We start from the raw sequence: 22,333 nt of genomic DNA, 5'->3' as shown, positions 1-22,333 counted from the left end.
TAACCCCTCCCCCAACTACCCCAAAGAGAGCGGATCCGTTCCGGTTATGTCAATCATGTATCTAGGACCTGTGCTTATTTTTCCAACCAAGTTTCATCCCGATCCCTCCACTCTAAGTGTTTTCCAAGTTTTAGGTTTCCCCCTCCCAAACCCCCCCCCCCCCCCAATGTCACCAGATCCGGTCGGTATTTAAAATAAGAGCTCTGAGACACGATATCCTTCTAAACATCAAATTTCATTGAGATCCGATCACCCGTTCGTAAGTTAAAAATACCTCATTTTTTCTATTTTTCAGAATTACTCCCTCCCCCAACTACCCCAAAGAGAACGGATCCGTTCCGATTATGTCAATCATGTATCTGGGACTTGTGCTTATTTTTCCCATCAAGTTTCATCCCGATCCCTCCACTCTAAGTGTTTTCCGAGATTTTAGGTTTCCCCCCTCCAACTCCCCCCAATGTCATCAGATCCGGTCGGGATTCAAATAAGAGCTCTGAGACACAATATAATTCCAAACATCAAATTTCATTAAGATCCAGTCACCCGCTCATAAGTTAAAAATACTTCATTTTTTCTATTTTTTCCGAATTAACCAGCCCCGCCCCACTCCCCCCTAGATGGTCAAATTGGGAAAACGACTATTTCTAATTTAATCTGGTTCAGTCCCTGATACGCTTGCCAAATTTCATCGTCCTAGCTTACCTGGAAGTGCCTAAAGTAGCAAAACCGGGACCAACAGACAGACCGACAGAATTTGCGATTGCTATATGTCACTTGGTTAATACCAAGTACCATAAAAACGGAAAATATAAAACATGTTGATAGAGAAAAAAAAAAACAGTTTAATTTTCTTGTTTCTTCTTCATTAAGTCGAAACAAAATGGTTATTTACGAAGGATATCTATGGCTGTGAATATACACCAAGAACTTGTATAGCTTCACTGGGTTGAGTGTTCGCTATCCCTTTTCAAGGCTAAATCAAAGGCCTTTAAATTCAGATTGATAGCAAAGGTCTTATTTCGTACTTTACTGTCATAACTAGTTTGTTTTTATGGCACTTGGTATTAATCAAGTGACATATAGCAATCACAAATTCTGTCGGTCTGTCGGTCCCGGTTTTGCTACTTTAGGCACTTTCACGTAAGCTAGGACGATGAAATTTGACAAGCGTATCAGGGACCGGACCATATTAAATTAGAAATGGTCGTTTTCCTGATTTGACCATCTGGGGGTGGGGTGGGGTGGGGGGCCGGTTAATTCGGTAAAAATAGAAAAATGAAGTATTTTTAACTTATGAGCAGGTGATGGGATCTTAATGAAATTTGATGTTTGGAATGATATCGTGTCTCAGAGCTCTTATTTTAAATCCCGACCAGATCTGATGACATTGGGGGGAAACCTAAAAGCTTGGAAAACGCTTAGAGTGGAGGGATCGGGATGAAACTTGATGGGGAAAATAAGCAAAAGTCCTAGATACGTGACTGACATAACCGGAACCAATCTACTCTGTTTGGGGGGCTGGAGGGGGGGGAGGGTTAATTCTGAAAAATTAGAAAAAATGAGGTATTTTTAACTTACGAAGGAGTGATCGGATCTTAATGAAATTTAAAGTTTGGAAGGATACCGTGTCTCAGAGCTCTTATTCTAAATCCCGACCAGATCCGGTGATATTGGGGGGAGCCTAAGATCTTGGAAAACGCTTAGAGTGGAGGGATCGGGATGAAACTTGGTGGGAAAAATAAGCAGAAGTCCTAGATACGTGATTGACATACTTAGAACGCATCCGATCGATTGGGGGTGGGTGGTTAATTCTGAAAAATTAGAAAAAATGACGTATTTGTAACTTACGAAGGAGTGATCGGATCTTCACGAAACTTCATATTTAGAAGGACCTCGTAACTCAGATCTCTTATTTTAAGTCTCAACCGAATCCAGCGACCTTGGGGGGCAGTTGGGGGGGACCGGAAATATTAGAAAATACTTAAAGCGGAGGGATCAGGGTGAAACTGGATGGGAAGAATAAAAACAAGTCTAAGATACGTGACTGACATAACCGGACCGGATCCACTCTCTTTGGTGGAGTTGGGGGGAGGGTAATTCGGAAAAATGAGGTATTTGTAGCTTACGAACGGGTGACCAGATCTTAATGAAATTTGATATTTAGAAGGATCTTGTGCTTTAAAGCTCTTATTTTAAATTCCGACCAGATCCTGTGACATTGGGGGGAGTTGGAGAGGGAAACCGGAATTCTTAGAAAACGTGAAAATTGGGGTATTTTTATCTTACAAATAGGTGATCAGATCTTAATGAAACTTGATATATAGAAGGATCCTATGTCTCAGATGCTCCATTTTTGGCTCGAATTGGATCCGGGGACACGGGGGTTGGAGGAGGGAAACAGAAATCTTGGAAAACGCTAACAGTGGAGAGATCGGGATGAAACTTGATGGGAAGAATAAGCACAAATTCTAGATACGTGATTGACATAACTGGAACGGATCCGTTCTCTTTGGTGGAACTGGGGGGGGGGGGTGTTAATTTGGAAGAATTAGAAAAACTGAGGAAAAACTTAAGAACGGGTGACCGGATCTTAATGAAATTTGATATTTAGAAGGAATTCATGTCTCAGAGCTCTTACTTCAAATCCCCACCAGATCTGTTGACATTGGGGGAGTTGGAGGGGGAAATCGGAAATCTTGGAAAACGCTTAGAGTGGAGGAATCGGGCTGAAGCTTGGTGGATAGAATAAGCAAATGTCGTAGATACGTGATTGCCGTAACCGTATTGGATTCGCTCTCTTTTGGAGGAGTTGGGGGAGGGGTTCAGTGCCTTGGCGAGTTTGGTGCTTCTGGACGTGCTAAGACGATGAAAATTGGTAGGCGTGTCAGGGAGCTGCACAAATTGACTTGATAAAGTCGTTTTCCCAGATTCGACCATCTGGGGGGGGGGGCTAAAGGGAGAGGAAAAATTAGAAAAAATGAGGTATTTATAACTTACGAGTGGGTGATAGGATCTTAATGAATTTTGATATTTAGAAGGACATCGTGACTCAGAGCTCTTATTTTAAATCAGGACCAGCATTAAGCCTCTGATTTTCCTTTTAAATCAATCTATTGGTTCTTTGAATTTTGTTAGAGTTCCTACCATATGAGCTCTTGGCTCTTAGCTCTTCTTGCCTTGTCACAAGTGCCATATGAGCTCTTAGCTCTTGTTTTGCTTTGTATTTGCGATTCGCTCAAGGATCGGCAACATAAGTAAAGAAAATGGATGGTATAAAGAAAAAAAAAACGATAAAAAATGGGGGTTAATTAAGGTCAAAGGGAAGTACTGAAAAACAAGACGAATATTTCGGGAGGACAATCGCCTCTCCTCTTCAGTACGAACCAAAAACTTTCCAAGGAAAATGCCAAAAAATGTGAAAGGATAAAGAAAACCAAAATAACACGGATAGTCAACGTGAAAAAAAAAACGAATAAAAACCAAAATTAAAAGACGAAAAAAATTCAATAAAATCCAAAATTAGAAGAACTAAAATCAAATACTTTGGTAGTTAGGTATTTGGTTTTAATTCTTCTAATTTTGGCTTTTATTCATCTTTTAATATTGATTTTTTATTGGATTTTATTTGTTTATTTCTTCACATTGACTCTCCACATTGTTTTGCTTTTTGTCTTTTCATGTTTTTTTTTACATTTTCCTTGAATTTTTTTTTTGTGTTCGTGCTATAGAAGAGAGGCCAACGTCTTCCCAAAATAGTTGCTTTGTTTTTCAGTATTTTCCTTTGGCTTTTTTATCGTTTTTTTTTCTATATATTACGGCAGGCCAATGTGGTTCAAGAAATTATCTTTAAAAATGGATGACCAGAAAATTTCCAGGGTATTTGCGAAAGAAGCTAGACTCACTAAAGATTAATAGCTGTTTACGCTGAATATCCTTTAATATTACAAGAAAGCATACCTTTAATAATCAAGTTCAGTCTTTCACGGCCTTGAGCAGATTTGTTGTCGACCCAACTCCTCCAAACTTGCCTCTCATCAAAGGGACTGAACCGCAGAAATCTTAGCAAGGAATACAAGTCGAGCTCTTTGTTGTGTACAGGGGTCCCAGTTACAGCCCAACGGTGTATTGCTCTAAGCCTACAAACGGCCCTCGCAGCGTTTGTTATAGGATTCCTTATAGTATGAGCTTCGTCTAATATTACTCTTTCCCAAGCTACAGTCAGAAGAATAGAGCTTTTCAAAGGGACATCTTCTTCATCACTTGCAGCACCCATTTCACTTTGTTTTCCTTTCTTCGGGGGGAGAGGAATATCATTTGCAGCTGTTTGGTAGCTAGTAATTACAAAATCATACCGCGCTAAATTTCTAGGTTTTATATTTCTAGCATTTCCATGAAAAATGTAAAAAGAAACACTATTGCTTTTAAGTCGGCGAGATAATTCACTCTCCCATTGGCTTATTAATGTTGCTGGACATATTATCAGAGTAGCGTTTGACGAAATTATACTTTTATCCTTGCTTAGCCATTTGGGTTCTGCACAATTCTCTTGATTTTCCTTCAATTTAAGTGCAAGAGATATCATAGTTAACGTTTTTCCAAGCCCCATGTCATCAGCCAGTATTCCACCAGAAGGAACTTGGGTTTCTCTCCATATAAGCCACTTCAGAGCTTGCCGCTGATGCTTCATTAGTGTGACATTTAAGCATTGCGGTCCATCAAGTTCTTCAGATTCCTTGGGACAATTAGCAATAGATTTATGCAATGTTTTGATTGAATCAATAGTTACTGATTTAACTTCACGTCTATCGGCAGCAGTGAGTTTACCATGCCCGTAAAAACCCTGATTTTGTGACGCTAAGGCAGCATTATAATAACGCTGCTGCTGCTGTTGTATGAGGGTATCCGCTAAAACCGTCCTAGTTTTTTCTTGGGCTTGAGGAGGGCTGTTTATTTCTGTTGGTGATTGTGGCCAATTCTTCTCAGCTTCAACAAGTTTTTCTTTCATTTTCTCAATTGCCAATCTTATCTTCTCACCTTTATCCGGGAGCGAATGTCCAACGTCGCCATACAGTTTTTCTTTGATCCGTATGCTTTCTCGTAGCTGACTTGGACTCATGTTGTCATATGAAGATGGAGATGAGGTTGATACGGGAAGACCGAGTTGTTTTCTAATCTCGATTATTTGCTTTTCTAGCTTATCTCCACCATCTGGAAGCTCCCATCGTTTCTTCAGTAAGCTCTCCTTTATCGATAGTTGTTTCTTTAGAGCCATAATATCGGATTGAGATTGAGAAGTGCCTTCAACAGGACTCACTTGTCTCCGCATCTCAATTGCCAGTTTTTCTAGCTTTACCCCTCTTTCAGAAAAATTTCTTAGGGTATCCGTATCGGACCGAGCAGTAGGAGTTTCTGTTTGTGTTTCAGATCCAGAAGGTTCTAAATTGGACAAATTGTCGTTCTTAAGCTCAGCAGATTTAAGCATCATAACAATTTTATCAATGTCTCTTTTCAGTTTTTGACCTTTGTCAGGCATGCTTTCAGCTTTTTTCAGCATACTCCGTCGAATTTCCAGTTGTTTCTTTAATGTTTGAATATCAATATCTTTCAACTTCTTTCCTTGGGCTCTGGATTGGTTATTTTGCATTTCATGACTACTTGCATCAGAACTAGAATCTTTACCAGAATCTTTAAATTTGTTTGTTCCTCTATCACTCCCTCTATTGGAAGATCCAACGCTTCCAGGAGATTCGATAGAACCTGAAGAGCACGAGCCAACCGAAGACTTTTCTCTTTCACCTTATAAAAAAGAAAAAAATTACCTATCTGAAACGACAAAGAGATGGAAACGGAAACGACAAAGATTAAAACACTACCTTTTGCAGCATTTAGAACACAATGCTCGGTTACTAGGCTGTCGACTCGAATTTAAGGCTGATGATAAAATGGCTATTTAAAACAACCACTAAAATAGGAACAGTTTTGAATTAGTTTAATTTGAATAAAGAATCCAATTAGAAAAGTGATTTTAGCTATTATTGAGTTTTTTTGTGGGGGTTGGAGTGGTTTGCTCCTGGATGAAGAGGTGGGGACTTGTAAGGAAATTTTTTGGTAGGGGCCATGGTTGTATCGAGAAGTGGAGGGAGAGCCATAGTGCATATTTATTTTTGAGGTGATATGAGACTCGGCATGCAGTTTTTGCATAGAGATGAGAGATCAAGTATGTTATGACTGTTATAAATTTTTTTTTAATAAACCCGAATGAACTGAACTGAACTGTATTAAATTCAGAAGAATATCATTTAATTTTAAATTGGAAGTTATAGTGCCCTTTTTAGGAGTCAGTGATTTTGAGAGAAACCACCCCCCCCCCAAAAAAAAAACATCCCATCATTTTCCATAACAAACATCCAAACAAAGTTTTGAGACAACATTTTTTTTCAGCATTGTTGAAAAGGTCAGTAATTATGTGTTTGGCGATGTAACCCCCCCCCCCCCCCCCGTGAGACCTCAGGACAAGAACTGCAAGATATGCAATTTGTTCATTGTTTATATATAGTATATATTATTGAGAAAAGGTGTGCATGTTTGACTTCTACTTTCCCAAAATACGAGGTGCATTAAGATGACTCTTTCAGAGAGTATTCTCTGAGAGAGTATTCTTTCAGAGAGCGTTGAAATAAATTATAACATGTTATAGGAATGACTGAGTATATTAATTTGGGATTTTCAGGAAATGATAAGGGAGATGATCAATTGATCAAAAGAGTAATGTTTGCGCGCTATTACTACTAAAACTACTGCTGCTCCTACTGCTACCACAACTAATATATTTTCACTAAAGTTAATACTTCTACAGCGAGTACTACTAAGGCTGAGGATATTGAAAAAAAAATATCTGAGGAAACGTCGAGGAGAAATTTGAACTACATCAAAACATACTATGTGTGCTGACACGGGCGTATCAGCCATATTTGTCGAACGGCTTGTCATACCAAGAGGAAACTTCAAGGGCATCATGAGTGGGATGTTCAGTTGACCAAATGGCAAAATGTACATGTTACTACTGCTATTAAAACTGCTGCTACTGCTTTTACTACTAATAATTATACACTATTACCGCTACTACTATTCCTTTTACTACCACTACTATTACAATACTAGTACAATAAAAGCTAAACGTATAAAGGTAAAAATTTGACAGAATATTAGGGGGGAACTTGAACTAAATCAGAACACACTAAGCTCATGCAAATTGCCAAAAGGGCATATATCAAGAATTGACTTGGGTATGAAGCTGAATCTTTCGGAGAATACTTAAAGGGGAAGACAAATTGACAAAAAGGTAATATATGCATGCCACTACTAACACTAATACATTTCACTGGCCTTCCCAAGGCCAGATCATAATTTGCACTTTACTGAAAAAATACAAATGAATGTGCATTGTCAGTTTAATATACATATGCTGATATTTATTAACTAAGATGTTAATAATATTTGATTCACTAAAGTTATAAAAGTGAAAACATTTAATATTCATTTTTTTCGACGAAGTGCAAATCATGTTCTGGCCTTGGGAAGGCATGAAGGTTTTGAGCTCTATTCATGTTACTTTCTGTTAGTTTTGGATTTGACTCGGTTATTTGTCGTAATTTCTGTTCGATTTGGGTTTCATTTATTTATCGATGCTAACTTGTTGTAGTTTTACGCTTGATAGATTATTTGATTTTATTTTTGATCATTTTTGGTTTAATGGAGTTCTTTATTTTCCTTTGAAAAACTCATTTTGTGGGAAAAGTTTTTTTTTAAATTAATCCACAATAAAACCCAGTCATAGTGCAACTAAATACATCCAGGGAAATAGTTAAAGGCATAACTTTATTCTTGGTTATTCTTCTTTATTTGTGAAAACGTTCTCACGGTTTCACGAATATTTCATAAGTTTAAAGTTTGTAGCTTATACGATTGGGCTATTCATTTCTGTCAGAGAAACACATATTCCTACAATATATAAGCTTATTTGTATGCCACCCCTCCACGTAACGACAAGTTGATTGTTTTCACATGATCGCAGAAATTGAGCACGGAGACACATCTCGAATTTAAAGTCTATTATATTTGCAACACGACTTTAAAGATCATTGAATGAATATACTAAAGTCTTCCATGCCATCTGTAAAAAGAGAAATTAGACCTTCCAAAACGAAAGTAGTCCTATTACAGCAGAACCTAGTCTTCTTCTGTACATGAGATTGATAACCATATGTGAAGAGTAGCACAATTCCTATCGTGGGAAGGAATATTGTCAACTGAAGCTAAAATCCCCAACTGATAGCGTCAAGCCTAAGTACCCAACCCATGGAAATTTCCACATAAAGGCAATTATGATATCAATTTTATCCAAAATTTTTAATCTGCTTTTCTAAGATTTATTCAGCATCATAGAATTATGATATTCATTGTATTCAAAAATCTTATTTGTTTTTTCTTTCCTTTCCAGTAGATGGTGAAAAATATTGGAGCTAGCACCCATTATTCCATGGAATGTAATTTACTCTTTTACAAATTGGTGCCCAAATTATCTTTTAAAAAACATGATGGCCAATTATGAATCATATTAACAAAGTAAAACTTGAAAACAGGGGCAGGGGGCTTGGCATATACAATGGCTAAGATGTCTTTTTACTTATTCTTAAAACAGCAGGTTGTGCACTACCATTAAAAAGTTGTGAAGGGTCCGCAGACCACCCCGGCTTATCTTAAAATGCTGTCTTTTGCTTGTATGAGTTTCTCTCACATACATAGGGTGAAACACATTTTAGCACGAAAAATATTTTCAAAACTGAACAATCATTTCTTTGGGGGGAGGGGGGAATAATGATATCCATAAATCAATCATATATAAAATATATGGAAAGAATAAGTATCTAAGATTTCAGGAGGAAACAGGTCTGACGCCTTTCTCCTCTTGATTATGCTTCTGCTACCTCACCGCAAAACATTTGTGAATTTGCGCATAAGTTTGAACATAACAAATATTGAACTTTAGCGTTTTATTGAAGGGATTTATTCATACTAAACTATTAAACAGCTTTATGAGCCTTATTTAACTGTTGAAAAAGGATACGTAATTCATAGAAAATTTAAATAAAAAGAAAAGTCAAACATGTAAAGTATTCAAATAAAAACAATTTTGGGCCAAAAAATATGGGACACAAAAAAACAAGAACAGCATTCCCGACAACTTTCAGGTAGTTTCAGATAGGCGAGGTGTTGGAGAACCTAATAAATTCCAGCATGACATCTCACGGCTTTACGCTAGAAAAGCTAGTATATTTTTTTATGTCTACCACATACTGCTTTTTATACTAAAATACAAAAATATCTACTATATATATTAATATAGTTTACTCTTTATGTTAACCATATAATCATGTACTATATAAAAAATACATAAATCATGCACACTACATACTATTATTTACACTGTATTTTATTACACAAACTAGCTACTCTTTAATAGGTGAGGTTTTTGAGAATCTGATCAATTTGGAAATGATATTTAACGATTACACGCCAGCAAAGCCAGGAAATGGCATGCATGTAAACATTGGTGGCTTTAGGGGGGTGGAGGTAGAGAGGGGAACTTGCCCCGGACATAGAAAATTTTATGGCACAAAATTTCAAATAAATAATCTAATGGTTATAACTATTTTGTAATTATTTTAATTTTTGTATTAAAATAAAGCAGGGGCGCAATTAATAAATGAAAATAATTAAGACAGTACTAAAACATGATAAAATAAATTAAAAAATAATAACAGTTAAATAATTTAGATAATTAATTAAAAAATTAATTAATTAATTTTCATTGTTAATGAAAATTTGGCCTGAAAATTTGATGGGGCAGAGAAAGGGGGGGGGGGTCTAAATCAAGATTTTCCCTCGGGCGCAAGAGAGGCCTTTTGAAGCGACCGATAAGATTGGAGGGTAACTACCCTCCATGCCACCTTTTCCCCGAAGTCGTCTAATCAAAATTTTGGTATAACCATTTTGTTTGGTATAGCCGAAAGATCCGATAAATATCCCTGTGGGGATAACATGACCCTACACGGCCCCTTGGGAAAGTCCTGTAGGTTACGAATGTTGCCCATTGTTTATGTACAGTGTTTGTTATTGGGAAGTATACTGACATTTTTCGGAGGGGGGGGGGATTTTGTGAAGGGGGTGGATTTCCACGGGAAGGATCTTCCATGGGAAGAAAGTTTCCAGGGGGTAAACTTTACGGAGGAAATTTTTACATTGGGGAGATTTGACAGAATTCCTACACGAAATTTCTTTTTATTTGTCTTATTTTCTTTTTGCCGACTCAATTTTGCATGTGAATATGTTCTGGTGGAAATTTTCAATGATTTGGAATTGCCTAGGGAGTTTTTCAGTTGGTGGGGGAGTGAATGCTCCCGCGGGATGAATGCTCCACTGGAGAACTTTCTGTAGGAGAAATTTTTCCACGGGGAATCTTCCGCGGAAGGAATTCTCCACTGAAGGGGGGGGGTGGCTTTCCGGGAAAAAAATCCACAGAAGGGAAGATTTCCGGAGTGATTGCAAAAACGATTATAAATTAAAGTCTTTAAATCAAATGAAAGTATGCTAAGGTGAATTTTTCAGGTGGTCAGGTGGAGTCGTTCGCAAGAAATTTTATGGGGGCGAGAAAAATTTTCAGCGAGGATGGAATTGTCCGGATGGAATTTTATTAGAGGGGGGGGTTTTTTTACATGGGAAAAATTTTCTATAAAGGAGTTTCCCATAAGGGGAGAGATTTTTTCACGGAGAAAGAGCCAGAATTACCAGCATTATTTTAAAAACGACTGAAAATTAAATAGAAAAACATGCCTTATCAAGTGAAAGAAAGGAGCAACATACATTTAGCATGTATATGCAAAAATTTAACTGTTTGCCCCATTTTTTAAGAACAGCTCTTGAAACACAAGGGCCATTTAACTAGAATAAGAAGATATTTGAAAAGTACTTAAAACTTCAGCGTGAAGAATAAGGTATCGATGAGGGGCGATCGCAAAGCATACGAAAGGTTGAGTTGAAGGAGGGTACAGTTTCATGAAACCTCACGAAATTTACATTTTTTAGTTCATCATATATTCCTCTCGTGTCAGACTGAACATAAAATCGATCTTCCCAGTCACGTTTTGATAGCTTACAACGGAAACAAAAACTTTACCAAAAAATAAGAACTTGAAACTGGTGTTAAATCTCAGTTCAGTTGAAATAGCTAATCTTTTTTTAAGAGAAAACTGTGCCAGATTTTGTTCTTAACAGACTACTTACCGGATTCGTCTAACGGTATATTATTGCGTGGAATACTATTTTCTTTTTCCATATAAGTTGCGTTTGGTTGCAACTTCAACGTCGATTCAGAAGTACTTCCAATACTTTGCTTGTTTCCAATAGAACTAAATCCGCTTCTAGTGTTGGCTTTAAGTGTAATGGTATCTGTTTCATCGTCTGAAAACCAGAGAGAGAGATAAGGTCATTTATAAACCCTTAACCCTTTCATTTAAAATCTGATTGGTAAAATATTAATTTAGTTCCATAATTCTTTGGTGTGATCAAATGAAAATTCAACAGTTGAATTCTGGTTTTTGTATAGCGATATCAGGAATCAAATACTGGAAATAAAAATTAAAGCAATTAAAGGATTACTGAAGCGGTTCCCCCTCTACCAAATTCCACGACCAAACTACAACCAATTTGTCCTATCTAGTTATAGTGCGAATATCATTATAAAAAGTACTAATTCTTATTTTCTTTTTCAACGATTTATTTTTCATTAAGGAAATTAAATTCACTGTATATCTACCTTCTTATCCTTCAATGATTCAATTTCTGTCCCATTTGCAGATGTAGAGGGTGTATTCATTTCTACTTTGAAAGGTTTAAAACAAGAGAGTCTAATCTTGAACTGATAGATTTTAGGAAGTAAAGCACCATAAATATCAGGGGAAAAATTGACCTGAGCAAATCTGGTGAAACAGAAAGCATAAAACATTTTTCAGTTGTGCCATTAACTAGGCTCACATTTTTACTTGGTGATGATGTTTCAAAGGCAGTATATTTGGAAAAATATCAATGTGGAACAAATTATGAAGTGCAAGGGGCCGCTGATTTTCCATTTTGCTTATGTTAAAAATAAGCATGGCTTAAATAAACTATAAGCTCGAAATAAAGATCAAATTTAACACTTGAAACGAGCAACAATTTCAAAGCTACTTAATAAATTATAGCTTTTTTCCAAATTATTTGGGAGGGAGGGGGCAACTGCACCCCTTATCCCCCCAACGACGCCACTGATTATGCCCTGCAAAACTGGAGCAAAACCAGACACCAAAGGTAAAGTACCAACATAAGCCAACAATTAGACGAATGTAAAAGTGAGTACAAAAAAAAAACAAAAAAAAAAAAAACATCACATTGCATTTTATAATATAACTGTTAAATTATACGATTTAGAAGTATAATTTGTAGAATATGTTTATTTTAAAAATATAATTACAAATGACATATAACCAACAATAATTAGTTTTACTTTTGAGAAACCAATTATTTGGCTCTGTCACCAGACAAGACGATTATGAGAGGGTTTAACCAGAAAAATGTGTTCCTAATTTAGGAGGATAATACACCAACACTCATTTGCATAAATGGCTATTAAAACTAACTGAAATAGGATTTAATATTAGACTCAGTTAGTAGGATGATTGATCAATCAAAAAAAGCCACGTTATTAAGCTCCTTTTTACAGCAAATCCATCAGTAACTTAACAGACAGCAATTTAAGTTGACCTTGGAATAAGATAGAAATACTTATGTAAACCCAATTTTTAGTATAAGACCAGGAAAAAGTTGGTGATCAACATTTAATAGCCTCATACCTAATTCAAAATGCCACATTTGCACACATAAACATTACTTAGATTATTCTTGTGTCTCTTATTTTTTTTATTACATTCACTATAAAAGTTTGCAGATCTATTTAAAAATTCTGACCAATTTAAGTCAAAAAAGTAATTCAACTGGTTTCTTCAGGTAAGCAAATCTTAACATGGGAATTTTTTTGGTACTTGCTAAGTATGCAGAACACACCCAATAGGTCAAGCTAGGTTAATCCTAATGAAATATACCAAAATCTGATGATGATGTAACACTCTAGAAACAAAATTATGGAAACTATGAAAAAGAACTATGGAGAGTAGGTCATGCAGAATGCATTATATTAAATACATAACCCATAAACACCTCTATATATTAAATATTTAATTGAAATATACCCACATTGTAATAAACAAGTCATAACTCTCTCAAAATAAACAAGTCATAACTGATTGCATAGAGACAAACCGGTTTTTGTCAGATCTTACAGAGCATAGTTCTTGACTGTGTTCCATTTAATTAACAAGTACCTTTTTTTCATCCAGACGTAACCTCAGAAGGACTTTTACCTGAAGATTCGTAGGAAAGAGCTTTTCTAGTTGGTTTCTTCCAACGAAATATTTCTTCATCTGAGTCAGAATCAGAGTTGAAACTAGGACGTGTGTTGTTTCTTGGAGTCTTCCAGACATCCTCAGTTGTCTCTCTTTGTGAAACAACTTCTTCGTCACTTTCAGGGACTTCAACTCCTGACGATCCCACAGAGGCAATAGATGGTTGATTTGATTCAGATATGCCAATCAGTGATGTTTCATAGACTTCAGATTGCTCATCATCACTGTTTGGGGCGAGCATTTCGAAAGCAGAATCCAAAATTTAGCAAATGTCAGAATTATTGACTAGAAAGATAAAGATAGTAAATTAGCATTAATTCACATTTTAACAACTTGAAAAAGAAAGCAAACCTAAAAGGAGCAGCAACAAAATACTGAAAAAAAACGAGAACTAATGTCTAAAAAAGATGAGAGGGCTGGAACTTTGTTTATATTACAAGAGCTTGATTTTTCCTTTTTTATCTGGAGGAAGCCTCAGTGATATTACATAACTGCAGCCATGGAAGAGATACAGTAAATTCCCTTTATCACATGCAAGATAAAATCACGTATGCATAAACACAAACAGGATAGAGACAATCTAAAAAACACAGGCCAAAAAATATTTTAAGAAAGCCCTCTTTGTAAGTTCTATCTCCTTCCTAAAATAAATTGAAACAAAAGCCAAAACAAACACAATAAAGAGATGCAGGCAAAAATATGCGCTTGTTTCATGTATCAGATCTCATATTTTAAGTTCTTATATGAATTTTTTGAACTGAAACTTGATAGTTTTCTTTTTTTATACCTTGCAAGGACAAAATAGCAGCCTCACCACTGCTGTATCACGGCTAGCTATGCTGCTGCTGTTCCTTCAAAAGCCTATAAGGCTAGAACATTGTTTACTAAAAAATTTATTGCACAAAGTTACTTATTGAAACATAGACTAATAAAACTGTATTGACAATTACAAACACACAGATACAATAACAAATCCATAGATTTTATCCAGCCTTTACTCTTGCTGGACTGTAATAAAAAAGAAGAGTCATCCAAACTATTGAAATGGAGTGCTCCAGAGATACAATTCAACATCATTTAAAAATTTAAGACTCCCAGCAGCAGCACTACAACTTCTGTCCCCTAGACATTATCCCTCCATACTGGAAATTTAAAATTTATCCCTATAACCATGTGCTGCAAGGCCAAGCTCAAATTCAGCTAATAAATGCTGCAGTCTCTGCACGTCACTTCCCAATAGTGGGTTTCTGTCAATTTGTTGTTATGTGCAAAAGACATGGAGGTAAATTGATCTGTATTTCTTTTTTTTTTCTTGTAAAAGCATGTTCAAATAGGCACTAATGCTAAGAACTTTACCAAAAGCTTCCACAGAACCTTCCTCTAATCCTGCTCCAACAATTATTAAGCTTTAAAGGTCAACTTCATTTGATATTTCAACAGATTTAGAAGGAATTATTACAGAAGTGTGTGTAAACACCACTATTAATGCTGAAGATGATTTTCAAAGGGTCACCTCAAGGAGCTCAAAAAAGAAAAAAGAGAGGAGATTATTACAGAAGTGTGTGCAAACACTATTATTAATGTTGAAGATGATTTTTAAAGGGTAACCTCAAGGAGCTCAAAAAAGAAAAAAGATCCCCTTGGGTTAAAAAAAATGTTTCTTTTTGTTTTTTCACTGAAAAAATATCTCTTTTTCAAGTTTTTCCACTGAGAACTTTTCTCTAAAAAGCCAAATTTACTTCTTAAAACAACAGCATGTATGTGATAGAATGCATGTTATTTTTTCATTATATGATATCACTCCTTATGTTCTAGGAATATTACCTCTATATTTGGTAACCTTACATTTTTGGCACTTTGGTCTTGAAAAATACTTTTTTTATACTTCTGCTGAAAAATACTTTTTTTTCAAGCATTTTCATTGAATAATCACCTTGTTTGTATTCAATAGACTGCAAGTTATTTTTTCATTGTATGATATCACTCCTTCTGTTTTAGAAATCTTACCCCTATATTTTATCACCCCTTATGATTTGAAAAATATCTATTTTGGGTACTTCTGTTGAAAATGTTTCTTCCCAAGTATTTTCTTTGAAAAATCACCTCAGAAGATCAAATTTCCCATAATTGACTCTGGCTTCTGCTGCAAACAAACATCATAAAACATGCTATATAAAACATGCTATAGCATATCTTGATAGCAATCTGTATTGGTACAAACAGACCGCAGTAACTCTCAGTTTACAACCTGAAATAATGGTTGAAACGGAACCTCTTAGAAACAAGGTACCATCTACATGCAACTCCATCAGCACTTTAGTCAAAAGTAACATCACAAAAGAACTTTCAAAAGTAAAGCTAAGTCAGACTGAACTTAACATCACAAGTTACATCACAAAAGAACTTTCAAACGTAAAGCTAAGTCAGACTTGAACTGAAAAATATCTATTTTAGGTACTTCTGTTGAAAATGTTTCTTTCCAAGTATTTTCTTTAAAAAATCACCTCAGAAGATCAAATTTCCCATAATTGACTCTGGCTTCTGCTGCAAACAAACATCATAAAACATGCTATAGCATATCTTGATAGCAATCTGTATTGGTACAAACAGACCGCAGTAACTCTCAGTTTACAGCCTGAAATAATGGTTGAAACGGAAGCTCTTAGAAATAAGATAGCATCTACATGCAACTCGATCAGCACTTTAGTCAAAAGTAACATCACAAAAGAACTTTCAAAAGTAAAGCTAAGTCAGACTGAACTTGAAAATATTACTCAGACTGAATACTCATTGTTTATGCACAAAGTTAAAGTAGTTCTGGATAAAGTAATTTGTTTTGTCTCAAGTAATTTGTCTCTTGAGAAAAAAATGGACTCCTACAAAGAGGAATTGCAAAAAGTACAGGAGGAAATGGACATAATCAAACAAAATAATAAATCTTCATCTGTCATCATCTATAACTTACCTGGGCTAGAATTGAACAACCAGACCTCAAACCAAACTCAAACTGAGTGTGTTTTAAATCTTTAAAACACAGTTTTAAGCTGCTACAAGGCAGCTTGGGGCTCAAATAGGAAAATCTGATGTAGCTGATGTTAAAGTGTTTGGTAAGGCTTGGTAAGTGGTAAGTGGGATATCTATGTTAAAGATATGGTCCATAGAGCTAATGCATCTACGTCTCTCTATATGCTTCTGAAAAGATTTAGTGTCCCCCCATCCCATTCTTCAAGGATCTATACTTCCTTTGTCTGCCTGCATGTAATATAATTGTCCAGTTTGGTATCCTGACATATCCCATGATGAATCATAAAAAATAGAATCCATTCAAAAAAGAGTCCAGAGAATTATTATTGGGCTCAAAAAAGAGCCCATATTCAAAGATGTGATGTTTGAAGGTATTTTGAAGTACCTACATCTATTCCTCTATCTAGAGAGCCCTGACCTTTGATGACCTTTAAAATCTTTGTGTCCTAAAAGTAAAACCTTCCAAAATAGATCTTTTGCTAAAATGAAGCACAATAAAACTACTTTCAGCTTCAAAACTTTGCTCAATCCTAATTTATGAGGGTACAAATATCTGCAAACACATTTCCTACATTTGCAAAAAACTATTGATATGACTTAAAGTTCTACTCAAAAATAAGAATTACATTTTCAGAACTATAACTGAAGAAAAAGAAACTGGTAACTGTAAATTAAGGTAGAATATTGTTTTGCCAAAATTTCAATTGGTTGCCTGTAGACCAGTCAAGTAGGCAAAATTTCTAAGATTTAGAAGTTAGAAGAGGGTTAACATAGAAGCTTGGCAATATATCTCACAGTATTTTTTTGGCCCTGGATTCATTACTGAAAGTTTCACAAAGCTAATCCCTTTTCCAAGATAGCAAAAGGTAGCTAAACTAGAATTTGGTAAAATTATGACAGTTCATGTAACTGGCTTACCAATACAGTGAATATACCACTTAATGCCTTTTTTATGTTCTTTATGAATATAATAATTGCTTCTACCATAAATTCAAATTTAAGCACATTTCGAGCTCTTAAAAATGACAAATTTTCAATAAATTATGACACTTCATGTAAGTGACTTACCAATAAAGTGAACATACCACTTGATGCCTTTTTTTCTTTATGTTCTTTATGAACATATAAAAATTTTGCAGCAAGTTCAAATTTCAGCACTTTTTGAGCTCTAAAAAATGACAAATTTTCAATTAAAGTATGAATTATTGCTTGTTTTCCACAAAATAATGCTATGTTTTCTAAGTGCCATCTTTTTCAATTGTTTTCAAAAAAAATAATGCAATATTTTCTCAGTGCTAAAATTATTTGTAATAAGGTTAGGTTAGGATAAAAAGTGCTTAAATTTGAATTTGCAGTAGGCTATGTGACGATTTGAAAAAGAACCACCCAAACATTTAAGTTCTTAATAAAAATTTCAGTTGAGAAAATCTTTGTGGGAGAATATTTTCACTGGAGGTCAGGGGGGGGGAGATTTCCCAAAAATATTTGCTGCACGTTGGGATCCTTTGTGATCTTAAAAAGGATCACAACTTAAGCAAAAACAGATTTTTCTTCAAATATAAGTATGCTAAAGGAGTAGGCTATTTTTGAGCTGTAATCCTAGCCTATGCAAAAAAATTCTGGAAGGAATTCACAGCTAGAATTTTTTTTTATCAGAATGGTTCAATCCAATTTTGAGATAGCATCCAGCTTTCTATGGCTGTAATGAAAGGAGGTTTAAGATGGCTAGGGCCATTAGTCTTAGATATGTGATTTACATAATTGGAACGGATCCACTCTATTGGGGGGGGGGGGTTAATTCTGAGAAATTAGAAAAAATGACATATTTTTAACTTATGAAGGAGTGATTGGATCTTCATGAAACTTCATATTTAGAAGGACCTCGTAACTCAAATATCTTAATTTAAATCTCAACCAGATCCAGCATCATTGGGGGGGAGGGCAGAAATCTTAAAAAATACTTAAAGTGGAGAGATCACAATGAAACTGGATGGGAAGAATAAAAACCTGTCTAAGATACATGACTGACATAGCTGGACCAGATCTGCTCTCTTTGATGGAGTTGGGGGGGGGGGGGTTGGAAAAATGAGGTATTTGTAACTTATGAAAGGGTGACCAGATCTTAATGAAATTTGATATTTAGAAGAATCTTGTGCTTTAAAGCTCTAATTTTAAATTTCGACTAGATCCTGTGACATTGGGGGGAGTTGGATGGGGAAACCAGAATTCTTGGAAAACGTGAAAATTGGGGTATTTTTATCTTACAAATAGGTGATCAAATCTTAATGAAATTTGATATTTAGAAGGAATTCATGTCTCAGAGCTCTTATTTCAAATCCCAACCAGATCTTTTGACATTGGGGGGAGTTGGAGGGGGAAATCTTGGAAAACACTTGGAGTGGAGGAATCAGGATGAAGCTTGGTGGATAGAATAAGCAAATGTCCTTGATACATGATTGATGTAACTGTACTGGATTTGCTCTCCTTGGGGGAGTTGGGGGGGGGGGTTCAGTGATTTGGCGAGTTTGGTGCTTCTGGATGTGCTAGGACAATGAAAATTAGTAGGTGTGTCAGGGAGCTGCACAAATTGACTTGATAAAGTCATTTTCCCAGATTCAACCATCTGGGGGCTAAAAGGAGAGAAAAAATTAGGTATTTATAACTTACAAGTGGGTGATTGGATTTTAATGAATTTTGATATTTAGAAGGACATCATGACTCAGAGCTTTTATTTTAAATCCTGACCAGCATTAAGCCTCTGATTTTCCTTTTAAATCAATCTACTGATTCTTAGAATTTTGTTAGAGCTCATACTATATGAGCTCTTGGCTCTTCTTGCCTTGTCACAAGTGCCATATGAGCTCTTAGCTCTTGTTTTTGCAAAGAGGGGTAGCTTTTACAACATAGCCTAGTTGTTTTTTAGGGGATTTGTATAATAGAAAGTAAATGTATGAGAAGTACAAAAATTATTAATTTATGTTTTGGATTATTGTGAGGAAATGGTGGCCACTTAACAGCCTATTTTCATCCAATTAAAGCTCTGCATTATATGTCATATCACCTCCTCTGCTCATCATTAAACATTAAAATAAAGGCCAAACTCTTTAGCACTTTAGACCATTACCACTACCTACCTATAACACATAATTGTCAAGGTTCCCTTTAAATTAGCAGGTATTTCTTTGTTTGCAAATTTATCCAAGCAACCTATTATGTGCCCCCCCCCTCCAAAGAAAATCCTCAATCCACTATTTTCTTTGAAAATCCAATTTAAAATAGCAAATTTCAAGACATTAAAATGTCTAATAATGAGACAAAGAGTCTGAGTCATAGCCAAGATAACAGTGGGACTGACAGGACAAGAATATGTATTATTGTGTAATAGCTTTGTCATTAATTTTTTGTATCAACATTTTTATACCATTTTACTTTCAACAGATTTATTTGAACTTTATCCCTCACCAGATTTTAGATTAAATTTGCAACCATTTCTACTATTTCTTTGAGTAGTACCTTGCTTTGTTTATCTAATTGCAAGTTTATCCAAGCAGCCTATTATGCACCCCCCCCCCCAAAAAAAAATCCTGAATTCACTATTTTCTCTATGAAAATCAAATTTAAAATAACATTTTTCTTAAATTTATCCAAAAATATTTAACCTTTTAAAAATTAATATGTATTGAAACAAAGAGCTGATGCATTGAGCAGTTTGACTGGTTTATATTATAACTGGTTATATTAAAATAAAGGCCAAACTCATTAGCACTTTATACCATTTCCACTAACTACCTATGATGCATAATTGTCAAGGTTCCCTTTGAATTGTGAGTATTTCTTTGTTCACAAGTTTATCAAAGCATCTATTATGCCCCCATCCCCCCAAAGAAAATCCTGGATCTATTTTCTCTCTGAAAATCCAATTTAAAATAACAAAATTTCAAAACATTAAAATGTCTAATAACAAGACAAAGAATCTGAGTCATAGATCTCAGCAAAGAATGTCTAAACAGGTTTTTTGAAAGTGACTGAGAAAAAGCAAGGCTCTGACTGAGATTGTGTATAATTGTATAATATCTTTGTCAATAGGAGAAACATATGACCAAGTATTGGGTGAACTGATAGCTTTTGCTAAATTCAAAAATATATAGCACTGTATGAGCAAAACTATTCAAATTAATGACCTACTTGTTCAGAAAACAGAGACAATTTTAACTGTGAAAAAATCAAATTTCTAGGTGGTATAATAAAGTAGTTATAGTATATTGAATGTCAAAAAGTGTGAAGAGTAAACAAAGTGATGGAGTACCAGTTGTCTTACCCTAGAAGTGGTTATTATATTCATAAAGAACATAAAAAAGGCTTCAAGTGGTATGTTCACTTTATTGGTAAGTCAGTTATATGAACTGTCATAAATTTACCTAGAATTTTGCAAGACCTTTCATGTACACTATGCAGTCATCTAGGCCTTAAAAATAAGAAAAGGGAGAGATGGTAGCTTAGCTTGGCAACAGCTTAATAGGATAAATTTTAGGCCTGGATTCATAACTAAAGGTTTCATTAACCTATTAGTTTCATTTATTCTACATAATGTTTGCTTCAGAAAAGAAATTTTGCACCAAAACCAGCAAACTTTAGAAAAACAGACCACACATGCAAAATTCTAAATAGGCTAGGCGAATTAGCAAAACCAGGAATAGCCTAGTTGCTAACTTTGAAAATTTAACAAAGCAAGGGTGATTACAGAATGACTGAACTTATCAATGTTTTCTAAAGACCTAAAGACACAATACTGATTCGACATGGCATAAAACACATCCTACTGACCTACACTATAATATTATTTGAATTTCAATTATTTTGCCATACGGTCCATCAATCAGCCATACCAAAATTAACTAATGGACCTTTCAGACCGAAAATTTCGCTTACGTTTTCTCTTTAGACCGACATAGACCCCTCTTATCCTTAGGGCTCTCAGTCAAACTCAAGAAAATTACGAACTCCGTAATGTAAGAAAATTACGTATGAAACAGAGATGAATTTTTTTCAACTTTTACGACAACAGAGATGTAAAAACGTAAGATCTAGCCTACTTAGGTATGTTTAAGTAGACAGCAACTACAGACAAAATAATGACTAAAATAGTTTTTCCTTGTTTAACAACATCCTGGTTTTCAGTAAAGTTATACCTGACAAATCGATAAAATTCTAGTTTAGTTACATTTGCTATCTTGGAGAGGAGATTGCCTTCTTGACAGGTCTTTACCCACTAAAATTTTGACAACAACATTTTACCTTAAATTTCAGTTACCACTTTCCTTTTCTCTGGTTTTAGCTTTGAAAAGTCCAACTCCTGTAATTTGGTTGAATTTTAAGCCTAAATATAAGTGGGTTTTGGTAAAATTTTATTTTAGCTACTTTTCACTATCTTGGAAGGGATCAAGTTAGGAAAATGAAACTTTCAGGAATGGGCCTACAGACTAGAGTATTTCAAATATAATTTCAGAAGGGCTTATCAGCGTACTAAAGAAAGTGAAGACAAATGCAAGGAATAGTTTAGCAATGTTAAATCTGTCTTCCACGATTCAGAGAAAATTTGGAATGAAAAAATATGAAGTTACCGCAGACACAATTGTGACTTTGAGTCCCGCAGAAAGAAGCCAAAAACGAGTCATAATATGTCAAAGCAGAGCTAAACTACAATATGATCAAATTAGAATATGTATAAATTTTGGTCATGTAATACAAACGTA

The 22,333-nt window shown here is 35.2% G+C and overlaps 1 protein-coding gene across 2 annotated transcripts in view; it reads right to left on the bottom strand.

Annotated features, from left to right (window-relative positions):
• The window catches only part of LOC136027353 (transcription termination factor 2-like), a 37,493-nt gene extending 15,977 nt beyond the window's left edge, over window positions 1-21,516 (bottom strand). Inside the window, exons 1-4 of one of the 2 annotated variants that reach the window (XM_065704512.1) lie at window positions 21,405-21,516; window positions 13,515-13,841; window positions 11,344-11,520; window positions 3,958-5,796 (exon numbers count right to left, since the gene is read on the bottom strand). In XM_065704512.1, the coding sequence (XP_065560584.1) occupies window positions 3,958-5,796; window positions 11,344-11,520; window positions 13,515-13,797 (2,299 nt within the window). In that variant the 5' untranslated portion in view covers window positions 13,798-13,841; window positions 21,405-21,516. The remainder of the gene's footprint in view (window positions 1-3,957; window positions 5,797-11,343; window positions 11,521-13,514; window positions 13,842-21,404) is intronic. The other variant, XM_065704513.1, reaches the window with a different exon arrangement.
• Window positions 21,517-22,333: the final 817 nt, after the last annotated feature.

This window comes from Artemia franciscana, chromosome 5 (assembly GCF_032884065.1).
Source record: "Artemia franciscana chromosome 5, ASM3288406v1, whole genome shotgun sequence".
Classification (NCBI taxonomy): Eukaryota; Metazoa; Arthropoda; class Branchiopoda; order Anostraca; family Artemiidae; genus Artemia; species Artemia franciscana.
Note: the sequence above shows the minus strand (reverse complement) of the source record. Positions and strands in the feature narration are given on the sequence as shown.